This window comes from Bacillus rossius, chromosome 16, assembly GCF_032445375.1.
Source record: "Bacillus rossius redtenbacheri isolate Brsri chromosome 16, Brsri_v3, whole genome shotgun sequence".
NCBI classification, from domain to species: domain Eukaryota; kingdom Metazoa; phylum Arthropoda; class Insecta; order Phasmatodea; family Bacillidae; genus Bacillus; species Bacillus rossius.
This window is the reverse complement of record NC_086343.1, coordinates 20,196,364-20,213,718: the sequence shown is the minus strand read 5'-3', so window position 1 is coordinate 20,213,718 and position 17,355 is coordinate 20,196,364. Positions and strand designations below refer to the sequence as shown.

The window sequence follows — 17,355 nt, the reverse complement described above, 5'->3', positions numbered from 1 at the left end:
CCAGATGGAACCCTGCTGGTTCCGCGTCGAAGCACGTGCTTGAGGCAAACGCAAGCATATAAGTCTCTCTCTCTCTCTCTCTCTCTCTCTATCTCTCTCTCTCTTTATTGACTTCCGTAAATCTCGAGCTGTTCCACAGCTGTCTCACAGACGTGGCTCAGCACGACAATATGGAAGGCGAATTTTTATTTCTTCTCAACGACTCCATGTATGCCGAGTTTAATACCTCTCCCAATTTCCATATCGTCTTGGAAGCTTCGTGGCTAGACCTTGGAGGTGGTTATGAAACATTCAACTTATAAATATTTTACTTGTCTACCATGAAACTGAAGAAACGTGGTGATGCCCCGTCAATAGTTTTAAGACCATTACGAAATTTTGTACAAATGACGTTCCTGTCCTCAAACATTCAGTAATATATTTTGTATTACATTTTGTACACAATTGTAGCCATCACCACCCATTATTCGTAATTTAAATTATTGAAATCTGTTTATTAGTTTTTTTAAGTTATGCAGTTTTATAGGGTTTTAGAATAGTAGAAATTTGGTACACTTTGTTATATTTAAAAAAATTGTAAACATTTGTAGACAGTAAAGTTTTCTGATATCTTACTAGCGTTGTCTTTATTGTATACCTATATATTGGCTCATTTAAATTGATTTTTTGAAAAGGTTATTTCCAAATTATTTCAAAAAGGTTTTAACGTGTTTTTTCTTCGTTTTAGTTTTCCTTGAAATACATGTCAATCGGTAATTTAAAAAAAAAAGATATATTTAAAATACCTCTTGATGATGTTTTAAACGAAAAATTAAAACAAAAGAATGCACAAAAATGATGCATACAGCTTTTTTCTTTAAATAAATTTGAAAAAAAACTTAGGGGATAAGTTAGCCCTTAATTTATTGGCCGGATCTCTCGTGTACAGGTAGTTAGCCTACTGCTGGAATCACAATCACGCGTATAACGCGAATATTTTTCCAACCAATCACGTTCGACACGTCCATGACGTCAGCATGACGTGGTAGATGCGACATACTTTCTGCGGACGCGCCGGAAAAAAAATGTGTCAGAAACTTTCTTCGAATGATGGTTACAACTGATAAATATAGACCTGAAAGATTCGCGTGTTCATTTCGTGTTATGCTAAAATTCAAATAATTATACCTTAGTGCTGCTTCTGTCATTGGTTCACTCACTGTTAATCTGGATGACTGAGGGCCAATTAGAGACCCTCACTCATAGAAGTGTCGAATCACAGGCCACCCAGTCGAGACGACTCACAAGTCAGCAGCCAATGAACAGTTGGCATTTGCCCGAGTGTGGAGAGGATATTGGAGTCTATCCTGGAGGTCATTGAACGCGCGAATTTTTCCGGTCTCTACTGATAAATCTGTTAAAACTATTATAATTAGTCTTTTTTTATGTTTCTTGTTCTTTATTTATTTGAGAAAACATTGAAATGTGCTAACGCACAATGAGGTTCTTTTTTCAACTGAATTATATATTTTATAGTTGAACATGTTTCTCACAAATATTTAAATTGATAAAGTTGCAGGTATTAATGTTTGTCGTGTGTTTTTCTGGTGCGTACCTAAGAGCACCGAATAGGTACTCACGTTGTTCGAGACGTACACTCGGTATGACAAACATTAGCCCATATCATCTTCTAAAATAAATAAAAAATTGGTTGTCCGTAAAGTCGGTTTACGGACGATAGTTTAACGTGACAACGTCATAACAAAACATTGATGAAATGATTGCATACTTTATGAATAAAATTGAATCATTTTTATTTTAATAATAAAAGACTAAATACTTGAAATTATACTAGTAATCAGATTTTTAAAATGCAAGAATAATTAACCCTTATTGCCGAAATTGTCGTTGTAATAAGCAATGAAAACCACATTAACTTTTCACTTCACTTTACAAACAGTCGAGTGGAAGAGAGATATGTAGATGCGGCGCAAGCGTACAATGAGAGTAACGGGACACAGCGTAACGGAACAATGTGCGTAACGGGACACTTTTTCGTTCGTGCAGCCGGCGTTCATCGATTTATTAGACGTTGTCGCATCAAAAATACGTTCTAAAGATGAAGCTAGGAAACAGAAGAACCGCGCTTGAATGAGAAGCTGCAGTTACGGGTGGGGACCAAATCCAGAAGGATGTCTGGTCGCGCCAAGAGAGGATAGGATGTGCCAAGGCGTCTGGGCGACTCGTCCAATGGGAAGGCGGTGGGTGGGTCTGAGAGGTAGGCGTGTGTGTGTGTGTGTGTGTGTGTGTGTGTTGTTCCCACCGCCGACAGATAAGCCTGATTCACAACTCCGCGCGCACGTACACAGGAGGACTCTCATTCCAGCGGCACATATAAATGAACCCTAGGGTGATTTCCGTAAACAATTACATTTTTTTTTATCTCGTGGGACTAAAAGAGATGTGATCCACATAAAATTGAAATTTTTAAAGAAAAACTAATGTACAGCCGGTTAGGGTAAGTCAAAGCTACTGCGTTACTAGACCGTAACGAAAAAAAAAAAAAAAAAAAAAAGCGTAACGCTCAGAGGGTAAAGGAAAAGTGCCATAATGATTTATTTATCGTATTTTTACAGTCGAATGCTTTCCGAAAATACAGTTGGCAGCAGGACTCTGAAGTGTAGTTAGCGTTAGAGTACACACGCATATGCCTACTTGCGCACATGTGTACTTACAACCTTGCGTATTCGCACCCTTGCGTACTTACGCACTCACGACCTTGCACTCTTTGCTCATTTCGTGTGTCAAACTGTTTGAGGCGTCCAAATGTTTCGGGCATCCGACTGTTTAAGGTATAGGGCCGTTTTTTGGTGTGTAACTGTTGACGGGTGTCCGAGTATTGAGTGCAGACGTGCCAAGTCGAGATTGCCCCCTTCCCTTCCCTTCCCCCACACGCGGACACCCTAAGTGATGGAACTTATTCTCCTTTTATTTTAGTTTTCCTTTAAATTAATATCAATCGGTAGGGGCAGGCATTTTTCGCGAATAAATCTGAACGCTTATTAGACTGCAACAAGGTATACCCACGCCAGAGGTTTCTTCCTTGTGATTGGCGACCGTCTGCGAGAGAAGCCGTTGCTTTTTTTTTTTTTGACCGAGTCACTCAGGAGGCGTTTGCTTCCGCGCTGAATTACTACGATTGTTGTTGCTGACAGTACACATGGAACCTGAGAGAAACTCATCACCCAATCACGAAACACAGTCGATGATACAGTGTTTCAACTTGTAACTAATCTCGAAATCCTTTCGCGAAATATGCATGGCCCTATCAAGCGGTAATTTAAAAAATAATAACAATTTTTAAATTACATCTTGATGTTATTTGAAAAGAAAAATTAAAACAATGAATAAAAAAAATGTTGCGTACAGCTTTTTTAAAAATAATTTGATAATTTCGAAAGATGAACTTAGGACGTGAGTTAGCCCTGAGCTGGCTGGGTGGCGGCAGGACGCCTCTAAGCCCTTCGCGTCGGCAGGACTCGCGACGTCATCGTCCCAGCTTGTCGTGAGTCACCGGAGCTCGCGGGCAGAGGGCCGCCTCCGCGCCGTCGACGCATCCTTCGAGGTCTCCGCGGTACCCACGCGCGCCCGCTACTCCCTAGTCCCTACCTCTCTCTCTCTCTCTCTCTCGCTCTCTCTCTCTCTCTCTCTCTCTCCCTGTCGCCGTGTTCCGCGCTGGGTCGTTACCACAACGCCGAAATACCATTAACGCCGAATGTCAAAATTGACCACAACGCCGACAGCTAGAAAACTGCTGTGTACCACGACGCCGAAATAACAACTGAATGAATTCGTGCGTGTTTCTTAAATGTACCTTAACGCCGAAATACCACAATCAAACCTAACCTTACCTAACCTAACCTAACCTAGCGTAATATAACCTAACCTAACTTAACCTAGCCTATCCTAGCCTAACCCAACCTAACATAGCCTAACCTAGTCTAACCTAACCTAACCTTTGTGGCAGTCCTGCAATGAAATTTTTCGGCGTTAGTGTATTTCGGCGTTGTGGTAATTCGGCGTTGTGGTACACAGCAATTTTATAGCTGTCGGCGTTGTGGTCAATTTGGCATTTCGACGTGGTGGTATTTCGGCGTTGTGGTGCGTCCCCTTCCACGCTGACACATACAGCGTTTGTTGCGGGAAGCGGGGAGGGGATAACATATTATCTGTGAATGATTTCTGCAATGGCAGTGCATGACTTGATGTAAGCTTTTGGACATACTTAGCAATGGCGTATGTCCAAAAGCTTACATCAAGTTATGTTATAATCATGTTTGAACACTAAAAATTCGCGTATAGCCCATTTTATATTTTTGATTACTTTTTTTTTTTAAATTTTAACACCATATATATTCACTGTAATTATTTTACACTAATGTTTTATACATGCAATCGATAGATTTTTACGAGAGCTGACGATTTGTAACTCAAACGAACGTCCTAGCTAAATGGAAATCTCGAAACGCAGTGAAATGACCTCAAAATGGCGGCGCTTCCCCCTCCACCGCGCGCGATGATGCTTCACAGTCCTCACTTAACGTAACGAATTCTTTGATCCTTTTATTATCCAGTGGTGTAATTAAATTTTGGATGGAGATGATAAATATGTAGCTGCAACACCAAACGGTATCATTCGTTTTTTAGAATTGCCTCCCACTATGGAAGCAATTTTAAATACGCATTCACGTCGAAATATATAATGCACACATAAATTCAAAAAATCTTACATCACTATTGACATCAACACTCTTGACATCTGGCCCACAGTAGTAGCCGTAGGCAACGTTGGATTTTCACACTCCTTATCACACCATCTTCGCTGATATTTTGCATATATATATATATATATATATATATAACTTCGGATTGGGGTGTTCTGCTGTCACGTGTGACGGCTAAGCTAGCTCGAGTTGAATCCTGAGGAATAGTCTTCAAGTGTCCCCGCCTACTCAAGCACACATACGGTATGCAGAGCAAAAAAAAAAAAATTCCACGCGATTTGAATATTCACCAACATATCCCAGTGGGTTCTGTTTGCGAAAAGCGTTTTGAGAATACGCGGATGGCTGGCGATTAGTTTTCTTCCAATATTATCTTTTAAAACTGTCTTATTAGAAGAGTGAAAAGGGCTTTTACAGACAAAGGACTTGCATTACAACCCATATTTCAATTTATCGTCCCTGAGATCTGGAAATCTGGACGTACAGTTCGGTTACCCGCTCCCTTTACCCATGAAATGTTTCCTTCTCGGCTCAAGGTAAACGGTTCAAGCGAGAAGCGAGCACTAGAAAACGCCTGGTGGTTACGCCGACCGCTTTACGCTGCGGTACGACTGGTTGCATAGCTCCAAGGGTGACCCTTCTACCTGTGCGCTCCACGCCTTATTGGCGAAGATCTGCAATATTTCGCGATTCACGCCGTTGCCGAACAGTAAGGTTGTGTCCTTTAGTGATACAGTGTTAACCAAGGGATCATTTAGCTTCACGGCTGTATTCAGCGGGAAAATAGTAGTCATGAGAGAATATCAGAATTATTTTCATGTAAACACACCCTGGCGTATCAACTAAGAAATACTAATACTAAAAAATAAAAAATAAAAATTCTATTCTTTTACAAAATATTCCTTTGGAAATCAGTTGCCAAGAAATTATTTTTCTACTACTAGAAATATATTGTAACTTTGTGCAACTCATGGGTTACTTTTGCATATATGAAATACGTTTTTTTTTTTTTTCGAAATAATAGTTACTGAATATTTCTTACGAAAAATGGCGCATAATTTTATATTTTAATTGATGTTTCCTTCAAAAATAATTTTAACAATGAAAATCCAACAATTTGTCTATATTTTTATGTATCCTGATTATTATGTGCATAGTTAATACTGGAATGATTTACAAAAACCTTTAACTATTGGAGGTACTGGAACAACACAAAGCATAAATTCCTGGGTAAGAATGCGAACTCACTATTAGTGCGAACGCTATTTTGTAGCAATACAGTTTTTTTTTTTTTTTTTTTTTGTTTGTGAAGGTTCACACTTGCAAATATTTATAATGTTACATGAATATTTCTGTTCCATTTACAAAAATAAAATTTACATTATAGTCATTTGAATGTGTTTGCAAATTTTTCACATATATTTCTGAAACCATTTTAAATTTTCAACCGTTTTAAGTTATTATTTTTTTTAACAAAACTAGTTAGACATTAATGGCGTAAAGAGTTGTTGGCTGCATAAGAAACAGATATCATTACATTTTTACTAAAACTAAAGTGTCACACATCACTGTTTTGCCACCAGGATGCATGAAAGTAAGTGAACGACTCGTCCTTTCAGGAAGGACCATATCGGCGATTCACTAAGGGTGCTAGCAGCTATTCAGAAAGGCAATAAAGCTCATTTGTGGTAAATAGATCTTTAAATATATATGCATTCGGGAACAGTAATATATCGGTGACATGCTAGTCTGCATAGCTTTGTTTATTTGCATTGGCTCTTAAATCGGATGAACTATCTATCCTTGCTTCGACCAACACAGATTATCTTAATGTCTAAACCATAATAACATTCTGCTACCATTAATGACGTTTGTATTGCTTTCTCGTATGTTTTCTTTCTACATAGCTAGTTTACAGTAACGTCATAAGAACAAAAAAATTATGTTCCTTTAAAAAGGCAATGTTTGCACAATCCTCCGCCGTAGCAGAAAAACGGGTCACTAAAATTCGATACCAATGGTGAAATGTCTTGCACGTTTCCTTTGCTATAAGAGGTGTTGGTGTGCATGTCACAACTGTAATAAATAATTAATAAATAAATAAATATTACATTTTATAAATGAGATTGCCACTGCACGACCAGAGGGACATTAGAAACACTGCATCGCTCTCTGAATGGATGAGTGCTTACACGCCACTATCTTGGTCTCTTATCGTGGTGTCTCTATAGGCGCTTCCGTGTCACCACCGCTGTACCTCTTCCTGGGTGACTGGTTAGTTATATGCTATCTTCCCAACTCTCTTTGGATTGATGAGTGAGTGATTCCACCCTACTAACACATCATATCTCCATGAGATGACTGGGTGGTTCTACATTACTACCGCCGCACCACTCTTTGGATGGGTGGGTGATTCCACGTTACTACCACATCATATCTCCTTGGGTTATTGGGTGGTTGTACACCACTATCACCAAACCTCTCTTTGGGTGGATGAGTGATTTCCACATAATATATATTTGGATGATTGGGGTGGTTGTACATAACTATCACCGCACCTATCTTTGGGTGGATGAGTGATTTACACATCATATCTGTTTGGATGATTGGGGTGGTTGTACATTACTATCACCGCACCTCTCTTTGGGTGGATGAGTGATTTCCACATCAAAACTGTTTGGAAGATTGGGGTGGTTGTACATCACTATCAACGCACCTCTATTTGAATGTATGAGTTATTTCCACATCATATCTGTTTGGACGATAGGGTGGTTCTACACCACTACCACATCATTCCTCCGCAGGGTCGTGTGGTTCTACACCATGATGGCATCATTGCTCCGGATGGCCAGGTGATTGTGCAGTGGGAGGCGAGGCTGGGATGACGGGGCCCGGCCAGGATGGTCGGACGCCCCAGCTATATCGGCGGCGCTCTGTCCTCGGCAGGTCGCCGACGGGCGGATGAGCCCGGCTGATGGAAGCGTGTCGCGGGCTCGTGCTGCTGTGGCTGGCGGGCGCGGGCGCGCAGCGACCACGCCTGGAGCTCAGCACCGAGTTCTTCCTGGTGCCGGCCGTCGTGGCGCCCTCCGCCGCCAACGGCAGCCACCACCACCACCAGCCCCAGGAGGCGGCGGGGCTGCTGCGGCGCGAGCCCTGGGTCATCCCCCTGCTGGTGCTGTCCTCGCTCACCATGCTGCTCATCGCCGGCTTCGAGGTGCGTCCGTGCTCCGTGGTCCCGACATCCAGCCCTCTCCGGCTCTCCAACCTTCTCCAGCCCATCCACAGAGTCGCCGTTGTGTAGAAGAGCAAGTGCTCTGTGGTCCCGACATCCAGCCCTCTCCGGCTCTCCAACCTTCTCCAGCCCATCCACAGAGTCGCCGTTGTGTAGAAGAGCAAGTGCTCTGTGGTCCCGACATCCAGCCCTCTCCGGCTCTCCAACCTTCTCCAGCCCATCCACAGAGTCGCCGTTGTGTAGAAGAGCAAGTGCTCTGTGGTCCCGACATCCAGCCCTCTCCGGCTCTCCAACCTTCTCCAGCCCATCCACAGAGTCACCGTTGTGTAGAAGAGCAAGTGCTCTGTGGTCCCGACATCCAGCCCTCTCCGGCTCTCCAACCTTCTCCAGCCCATCCACAGAGTCGCCGTTGTGTAGAAGAGCAAGTGCTCTGTGGTCCCGACATCCAGCCCTCTCCGGCTCTCTGCGGTATTGACACCCAACCTTCTGCAGCCCATACACAGAGTCGCCGCTGTGTAGAAGAGCAAGTGCTCTGTGGTCCCGACATACAGCCCTCTCCGGCTCGCTCTCTCTTCTCCAGCCCATCCACAGAGTCGCCGTTGTGTAGAAGAGCAAGTGCTCTGTGGTCCCGACATCCAGCCCTCTCCGGCTCTCCAACCTTCTCCAGCCCATCCACAGAGTCGCCGTTGTGTAGAAGAGCAAGTGCTCTGTGGTCCCGACATCCAGCCCTCTCCGGCTCTCCAACCTTCTCCAGCCCATCCACAGAGTCGCCGTTGTGTAGAAGAGCAAGTGCTCTGTGGTCCCGACATCCAGCCCTCTCCGGCTCTCCAACCTTCTCCAGCCCATCCACAGAGTCGCCGTTGTGTAGAAGAGCAAGTGCTCTGTGGTCCCGACATCCAGCCCTCTCCGGCTCTCCAACCTTCTCCAGCCCATCCACAGAGTCGCCGTTGTGTAGAAGAGCAAGTGCTCTGTGGTCCCAACATCCAGCCCTCTCCGGCTCTCCAACCTTCTCCAGCCCATCCACAGAGTCGCCGTTGTGTAGAAGAGCAAGTGCTCTGTGGTCCCGACATCCAGCCCTCTCCGGCTCTCCAACCTTCTCCAGCCCATCCACAGAGTCGCCGTTGTGTAGAAGAGCAAGTGCTCTGTGGTCCCGACATCCAGCCCTCTCCGGCTCTCCAACCTTCTCCAGACCATCCACAGAGTCGCCGTTGTGTAGAAGAGCAAGTGCTCTGTGGTCCCGACATCCAGTCCTCTCCGGCTCTCCAACCTTCTCCAGCCCATCCACAGAGTCGCCGTTGTGTAGAAGAGCAAGTGCTCTGTGGTCCCGACATTCAGCCCTCTCCGGCTCTCCAACCTTCTCCAGCCCATCCACAGAGTCGCCGTTGTGTAGAAGAGCAAGTGCTCTGTGGTCCCGACATCCAGCCCTCTCCGGCTCTCCAACCTTCTCCAGCCCATCCACAGAGTCGCCGTTGTGTAGAAGAGCAAGTGCTCTGTGGTCCCGACATCCAGCCCTCTCCGGCTCTCCAACCTTCTCCAGACCATCCACAGAGTCGCCGTTGTGTAGAAGAGCAAGTGCTCTGTGGTCCCGACATCCAGCCCTCTCCGGCTCTCTGCGGTATTGACACCCAACCTTCTGCAGCCCATACACAGAGTCGCCGCTGTGTAGAAGAGCAAGTGCTCTGTGGTCCCGACATCCAGCCCTCTCCGGCTCTCTCTCTCTTCTCCAGCCCATCCACAGAGTCGCCGTGGTGTAGAAGAGCAAGTGCTCTGTGGTCCCGACATCCAGCCCTCTCCGGCTCTCCAACCTTCTCCAGCCCATCCACAGAGTCGCCGTTGTGTAGAAGAGCAAGTGCTCTGTGGTCCCGACATCCAGCCCTCTCCGGCTCTCTCTCTCTTCTCCAGACCATCCACAGAGTCGCCGTGGTGTAGAAGAGCGAGTGCTCTGTAGTACCGACATCCAGCCCTCTCCGGCTCTTTGTGGTCGCGACACCCAACCTTCTCCAGACCATCCACAGAGTCGCCGTTGTGTAGAAGAGCAAGTGCTCTGTGGTCCTGACATCCAACCCTCTCCGGCCTGCTCATAGAATCACAATTGTGTGTGCTTTGTGGAGCGGACAACCTACAGCCCACTAGTAAGTCGATGTTGTGTGGAAAAGGCAAACGCTCTTGTGTTTCCGATCGCCTTCAGCCTACTCACAGTGGTTTTTATGAATATGGGTGAACGTTTTGTGGTCCCGACATAGAACCATCACCACCTACGCACAGAGTCGTCATCGTGTAGAAGGGAGAATGCTTTGGCCAGCAGGACTGTCCATTAGAGCGAGTGTGTTTCGGTGGTAAGGACAATGGACAGCACTTTCCGAGATCTCAGGTTCGAATCCTGATATATCCAACCTCATTTTTTTTTTTGTTTTTTAGGGCCAGGGTACGGTTGAGTAGTCAGACTACTCACATCCCACCATATCCTGAAGGCTTCTATCAAACGTATCGGACATTTCCGTGAGCTAGTAGGTTTATTCGGGGTACTTAATTTCCCCTTACCAATCCTTTCCATCGCTGCTTACATCACATGTTACCGTTTCACATCTCCATTTAGAAGTATTAATCTCTATGACGAGACGTTAAACGGCCCAATTCATTCGCCCTGTCACCACAGAAAAATGTAAGTTATCAGAACCTCGTAGATAACATAATAGTGTTATTATTATGGGGAGTTTCGGGTGATTTTGTAGTTTTGTTTAATTTTTACCTTGGATGCATAAGACACAATGCCATAAAAATCATATTTTTCAAGAAAGCCATTTAATGAATTTTAAATAGTGCATCACTTATTTACTCAACTATTTTCAACCCAAAATATGTGAGTAGTACGTATATAATACGATGTCCGGCTACAGGTTCCAGGTTTTGGTGCCAAGGTGCCGACCGACCTCTGAGTCACGGCGGCCATCTTGAACGATGACGTCACCGTTGCACTTTTCGTTACGGTCGCTGTGACTTAATGTTTACTAATCCACTCTTTAAGTTTTATTTTTAAGCTGTTTTAATATTGGGCTGTATTTAATATTATTTTTATATTGTATTCACGTAATTATTAAATATTTAGTTTTGTGAGTATTTCTTTAATTTAGTTTTTTTTTACGTTTTGGCAGTTATCTTTGCTTGATATTTTGTTTATAAGTTGGTAACACTGCTAAGAGTCTTTCTGAAACGATCTGGTGAGGTTTTATTAAATTATGGTAATTTATATTTTTGCATCTATGAACGTTTAGACTCCGTATGTATTTCCGAGAATTATTATTTTTATAGAGGTGTTTTTATAATTACGTGTTTTGTTTTATAGAGGTGTTTTGTTTTCCAGTCAGGTAATAGGTTGAACTGGCATTTTACGGGGAAGCCTTCTTTTCATAGACGAGACAGCTAAACGTCCGATCGTGCATCTTCGTGTTTTTTTTTTTTTGTTCATTATAAAAGGTTAGGTTAGCTACATTATAAATACTTTAAAACATTGTGGATGGTTGATCTGGTTAGGATAGCTACATTATAGATACTTTGAAATCATGTAAACGGTTTCCTAGCCCTGGATAGCTACATATTAAAAAGTTATTTGCTAAGCAACCATAAAATGATTTTACAGTATTTTTAATGTAGCTATACTTACCTAATATAACCAACCATCCACAATGTTTTAGAGTATTTATAATGTAGCTAACCTATCCTAATCGACCGCAAAATTAAATGCCACGCCAGTTTATACAATGAGATAGAACGGGGGGGAAAAGCGAGCATGAACTTCGGGGAACTTCGGGTTTGGCTCTTCGTCTGTGAAAAGAAGGCTTGCCAACGTGAGTATTCGGGTACGTCCAGAAGGACGAGTGAATCATAGGCATCACTTATGAAACGATCTGGTGAGGTTTTATTAAATTATGGTAATGGTAATTTATATTTTTTCATCTATGAACTTTAAGACTTTGTATGTACCTATTTCCGTGAATTATTTTTATAGAAGTGTTTTTATAATTACATGTTTTGTTTTATAGAGGTGTTTTGTTTTCTAATCAGGTAATAGGTTGAACTGGCATTTTAGCCGTGTATAGTGACGTGTCGACTTGCAGCGCTAGGAGGCAGTGGCGGCGGGGAGAGGAACTAGCTGAGTAGCCGTGACGCGCGGACGTGTGTGTCGTCTCAGAGTGTGTTCGCGACGCGGCGTTAGGCGTGCGTGTACTGTAATAAGTTTAAGACCGTGGTTTTTTCTCAAGTAATATGCAACGTACGCGATACCGTTTGGCGTAGCAAGGAACGATGCTACCGCAACTGGCTGTGACGATTTTCGGGAGTGTTTAACGGTGTCGGCGCTTCGTTACGAACAAAGAGTATATAAAGGATAAGAGTTGTAACTCAATGTTATTACGAGCGAACCTTATCTAGCTCATTTGTTTGCCGAACATACCCGAAGTACGGACCCCAATTGTGCCAACTGTTAAACACACTAAATAAATAAAATTTGATTTGTCATCGCTGCCACCATCATGATAAAATTATTTATTAAATTATATTAAAATAAAATAATTAAACAAGTTGTACACGTTTTAATTAATATTACACAATTTTCTTACTTTCTGTAGTACATTTTTATTAAAATAATGGTCATTTTTTTAATATTACAACGTTTGCAGCATGTTAGACCGAATCCTCGGAATTATTCGGTAAGGAATTCGTTGCCCTATTCGAGTTGGAGGGGCCTGGTTACGAATGAGTGGGTGTGAAGTGGAGCCTTGCCTGGGGCCCGAACTGACAAGTGCCCTTGTGCCGTGTTCAGTGCCAGGAGGTAACCGCCGAACAGCTGAAAACGCAAGTAAGTGTCAGCATTGCCACCGCCCTTTCCCTCAATTCAATGGCAACAGGATTCATACTCGTGACGTCACGTTTCACCCAGAGACGTCGGAAGAAAGACAGGAGTGATTTTGTTGTTGTTGAATTACCGCGAACACGCACTGAAACTTAAACTAGCCAGGAAAACATTTTGTATTTTTTTTTTTTTTGCCTCCGCCTCTGCGAGAGAGATATTTTTGCGCAAGTTAAAAAAAATAAACAGAACGCAATTTGCAAAAAAAAAAAAATATTGAGTTTAAAAAAAATTCCCGAACAATTGTTTACAGGACTTTTAAATGCTTTTTAGTATACATAAAATTATGCGTATAAATAATCAGTTTTTTTTTGTAATTTTTTAGAGAAAGTATTTGTTATTTCTTACGCACGTAAGATTAATAGTGAGAAAAAGGTATTTTTTATATATTTGTTACTTATATGTTTATAAAATCACACCAGATCAGCCCCTTTGTAAAACAAGTTGTAAGTTTGATTAAACCTAAGCAATTTATTAAAGTTTTCGTGAAACTATTTATGCTGATAGTTAATATTTCTTTTTGTTTGAGTGTCTGCAATTTTCCTTCGACGTTCTGCCTTAAGTTTAGTAAAATATATAAATACTGCTGCTCATACACCGAAGGATAACGTCAAAATAATTGGCATAATGGTATTTTATTTCATTTGCAAAACAGTGAAGTTTCACCATTATGATGAAAAGATGCTGTCCTAGTGTGTAGGGACGTGTGTGCCACCGCCCCTTTTAAAAAGGGAGGAGCCACATCGCCATTTTGGATTATTACGTCACGGCGGTCATCTTGAATTACCTTAGCCGCCATATTGGATTCTATAACTTTGCACTTTTCGTTACGGCCACCATCTTGAAATTCCGTAAATATTAATCTAGTTTTTTCGGGAAAAATTTTCAACAATGACGTCATCGTTGAAGATGGCCGCCGTGACGTCAAATGTCGGTCGGCACCTTGGCACCTCAACCTGGAACCTGTAGCCGCATAGTAATGGTGGGTAAGAGTACGCACCTAGTGGATTTTCAGTTACATCGGCGGAAGGAGAGAAGATACAGGTTTCAAAAATCTACACAATATTCTTTATTTCTTTGCAAATCATTGTAGAAAGTATTAATTATTTGTTAATTATTATACACGAATTAAAAATAAAAATTAAAAACATGTCAGTCGCGTACTCTTGGCCTACTGGGAGGGTAAGAGTACGCGAGTAGGGGGTTAAGAGTACGCACTAGCAGTAATCGCAAACAAATGACCCACAGCCTTCGTAAGCGGAGCAGTCCTCGTGCCACCAGTCCTTGCAGATACCACATTGAATCCAGTTCTCAGATTAAGAATTTCCACATCCTGGGCAATTAACGGAATCTTCATTATCTTCTTTGGAAAGGATCGCATGCGCCGAACTAATAGATGCGCATCGGTAATCATTTTCAAATTGCAGTTCTTTAGGCCTACTTACATTCGATTTCTTCTTTGTGGGATTCATATTCTTCTCACTTGCCTTTTCTGTCTTTTTGAGTGCTCTTTCTGCCTTTGCCATTTCTAATTCCTTTTTCTGTCTATCTTTTTCTTCCAAGGCATTTTTGAAAGGTGAATTGGTTATTATTTCGGACTTCTGTGGTGGTCTTTTACTTTTATGATTTTCAGTTTCTTTTTATCTTATTCGTGGAAGCGTAAGAATTGAATGAATGCTTATAGTTATTTTGTTTTCGTTGTAACTTTCTGAAGGCATAAGATCTTCATTTGGTAGGCCTGATGAGTTGCCATCCAGAACACCTGGATTAGAGCAGGTATAGCTGGTAGTCCTTCTGCATTGGGGGGTTGTTTAGCACATGGGTTATCATATTCAGTTGGTAGTCCTTCATTTAGTGGTTGTTCATAATGTCGATTAGCAGACTCAGTTGGTAGTCCTTCATTTAGTGGTTCTTCAGCACGTCGATTAGCAGAATCAGTTGGTTGTTCTTCAATTAGTGATGTTTCAGCACTTGGATTAGAAGATAACGTTGAAACTTCGTTCAGTGGTCGATCGGTCACTAATGAAGGTGCAATTAGCTCATCAGTTATTGCATCGATTAAATGGTTCGATTCCCGTAACTTCAAAAGCTTTTTCTGCAAGTTTAACTCTCGCAGTAGCAGTGTAGACTTCTTTAAAAATTCCTGCTACATCGGTAAGTCTTATTACTTCTCCTGGATGTTGAACAAGCCATTTCTCGGCTTCAGTTTCATACACAGCTTTAAGAGGCGAAAAAATACTTTATCTAAAGGCTGAATGACATGGCTTGAGTGAGGAGGAAGAGTCAAAAATGTGATGTGGTTATTTCGGTAGAAAAAAAACTGCAGAAAGTGAACAATGTGTTGAGTGATTATCTGCTATGAGCAAGATTGGATCTTCTGTTGATGGTTTCACATGATGCACAAAATGTTTCAGCCAGTCGAGAAATGGGTCTGAGTTCATAAAACCTGTCTCAGTCACGAGACTCAAAGTTCCATTTCCATATGGTGCCATCCCGTACAAACGAGTTACTGGAAACAAAAAATTGGTTGTCTGTAAAGTCGGTTTACGGACGATAGTTTAACGTGACAACGTATTAACAAAACATTGATGAAATGATTGCATACTTTTATGAATAAAATTGAATCATTTTTATTGAATAATCACTATTTTGTATGGATACAAAGGAGTGAAATGAAATCTACAATTTAATTGATAAATTTACTTTTATTTGCACTCATTAATTCAAATATGTTTATTACTTTAACGAAGAGATTATTTTAACTATAACTTTTATACATGTTTGCTATTTAACTTCTTCCAATCTGTGTTATTCTGTTAAGGATAGGACGATGATAGGAAAAGTAGGAAACGAATGGGAGTGTTTCAAGTTTAATGTGCCTCGAAAAAGTCAAATCGATGGTTGTTCCAATCGAGTGGAAAAGAGATAGATGTGGCGCAAGCGTACAATGAGCGTAACGGGACACAGCGTAACGGGTCAATGTGCGTTACGGGACACTTTTTCGTGCGTGCAGCCGGCGTTCATCGATTTATTAGACGTTGTCACGTCAAAAAGAACGAAATATTGCAGTTCACTAATGTTATACGAAAAGAAACGTTCTATAATAATACTGTGCTCTTATTAATTTATGCTAGTGTTAAATCAAATATAAGATTTACCTACAGCACTGGTGAGGCATATATCAAAGCTATTTGCAATATACAACATGCAAAAGTTTAAACCTAACTCGCTACATTAATGTTTTTCCTGTTATTCAACGAGGAGCTAGAACTAGTTATGATAAGAGTACGCACAGGGAGGGTAAGAGTACGCAGTGATCAGGTGTTGCGTACTCTTGGCCTCCCGAGCAATGTTTCACAAACCCGTCAACAGATGCCAGCACGTTAAACAAACAGAAGCTTTGACCACTGCGTGTTGTTGCAAACGAAATGTACTTTACTTTGACATAGGTCTAAACAATAGTTGTGCAACTTAACTTACTTAAAAACCTTACGTTAGACATTCTAAAAATTTCATACAATAAAAACTGTAATTTACTTTTTAGTTCGGTAACAAAGAAGAGCACATTTATGACAATATGGTGTCTTCTTCTGAATTTGTAGACGCACTAAAGCGTCATAACGAGAAAGGATATCAGTGTTGCCAACAGCCCGAAATTTCAATGCGTACTCTTAGACACCCACGTACTCTTACCCACCGTTACCCTACATACTATTGTATACTACTTATGTGAATTTTTGATATATCGTAGATCTTAGTGTTGTTTTCCACTAGAAAGAACGTCAAATCAAACGGTGGTCAAGTTTATGGTTAAAAGTGCATTTTGCCCAAAGTGGACATAGTGTCTGGTACCTCCGAAGTAAGGATATATTTTAAAATATTGCACCAGGAAACATAAACTTAGGATAAACTTTGAATTTAGACAACGGGCTAGGAATCATTTAGGAACCAATAAATCTCCTGTCTTTTTTTCGTCTTTTCCAGCGTAAGGAAAAATGCAGCAACGCTTGGAGAGAGCGAGCGAGAGAGGATGAGACAGTATTCTCTCTATGGACAGATCTAACGGGACAGAAATTGTGATTAGAATCACCCCCTCCCCAATTCTTAAAAGCAAAAAAAAAAAAACTTCCAGGCATAATTTGTTTTGCATCGTGTACGTTATACCCTTATGTAACAATTTGAACTTGAATATCAAACCCCAACGTACTTACAAGTGTTAGTGTAAGGTTTATTTCACGTACTATGTTTATAGCAGTAATGTAGTTTTCAAGGTTCAGAATCTATTTAAAAACACATAATATAAGAAATGCATATAGTTATTATTAGTGTTACATAGTTAAATGGCAACATTTGAATATATATAAGTACAAAAAAACTAAACTAACTTTGACTATTGTATTACCTAAATTATATTCATTTTCAAGATCCCAAAAAAAAAAAAAAAAAACATTATT

The 17,355-nt window shown here is 41.5% G+C and overlaps 1 protein-coding gene across 4 annotated transcripts in view; it reads left to right on the top strand.

Annotated features, from left to right (window-relative positions):
- Positions 1-17,355, top strand: part of LOC134540206 (uncharacterized) — a 316,176-nt gene that overhangs the window by 268,785 nt on the left and 30,036 nt on the right. For all 4 annotated transcript variants that reach the window (XM_063382792.1, XM_063382791.1, XM_063382789.1 and 1 more), the window contains one exon: positions 7,710-7,977. In XM_063382792.1, coding sequence (XP_063238862.1) covers positions 7,738-7,977 — 240 coding nt within the window. In that variant the 5' untranslated portion in view covers positions 7,710-7,737. The remainder of the gene's footprint in view (positions 1-7,709; positions 7,978-17,355) is intronic.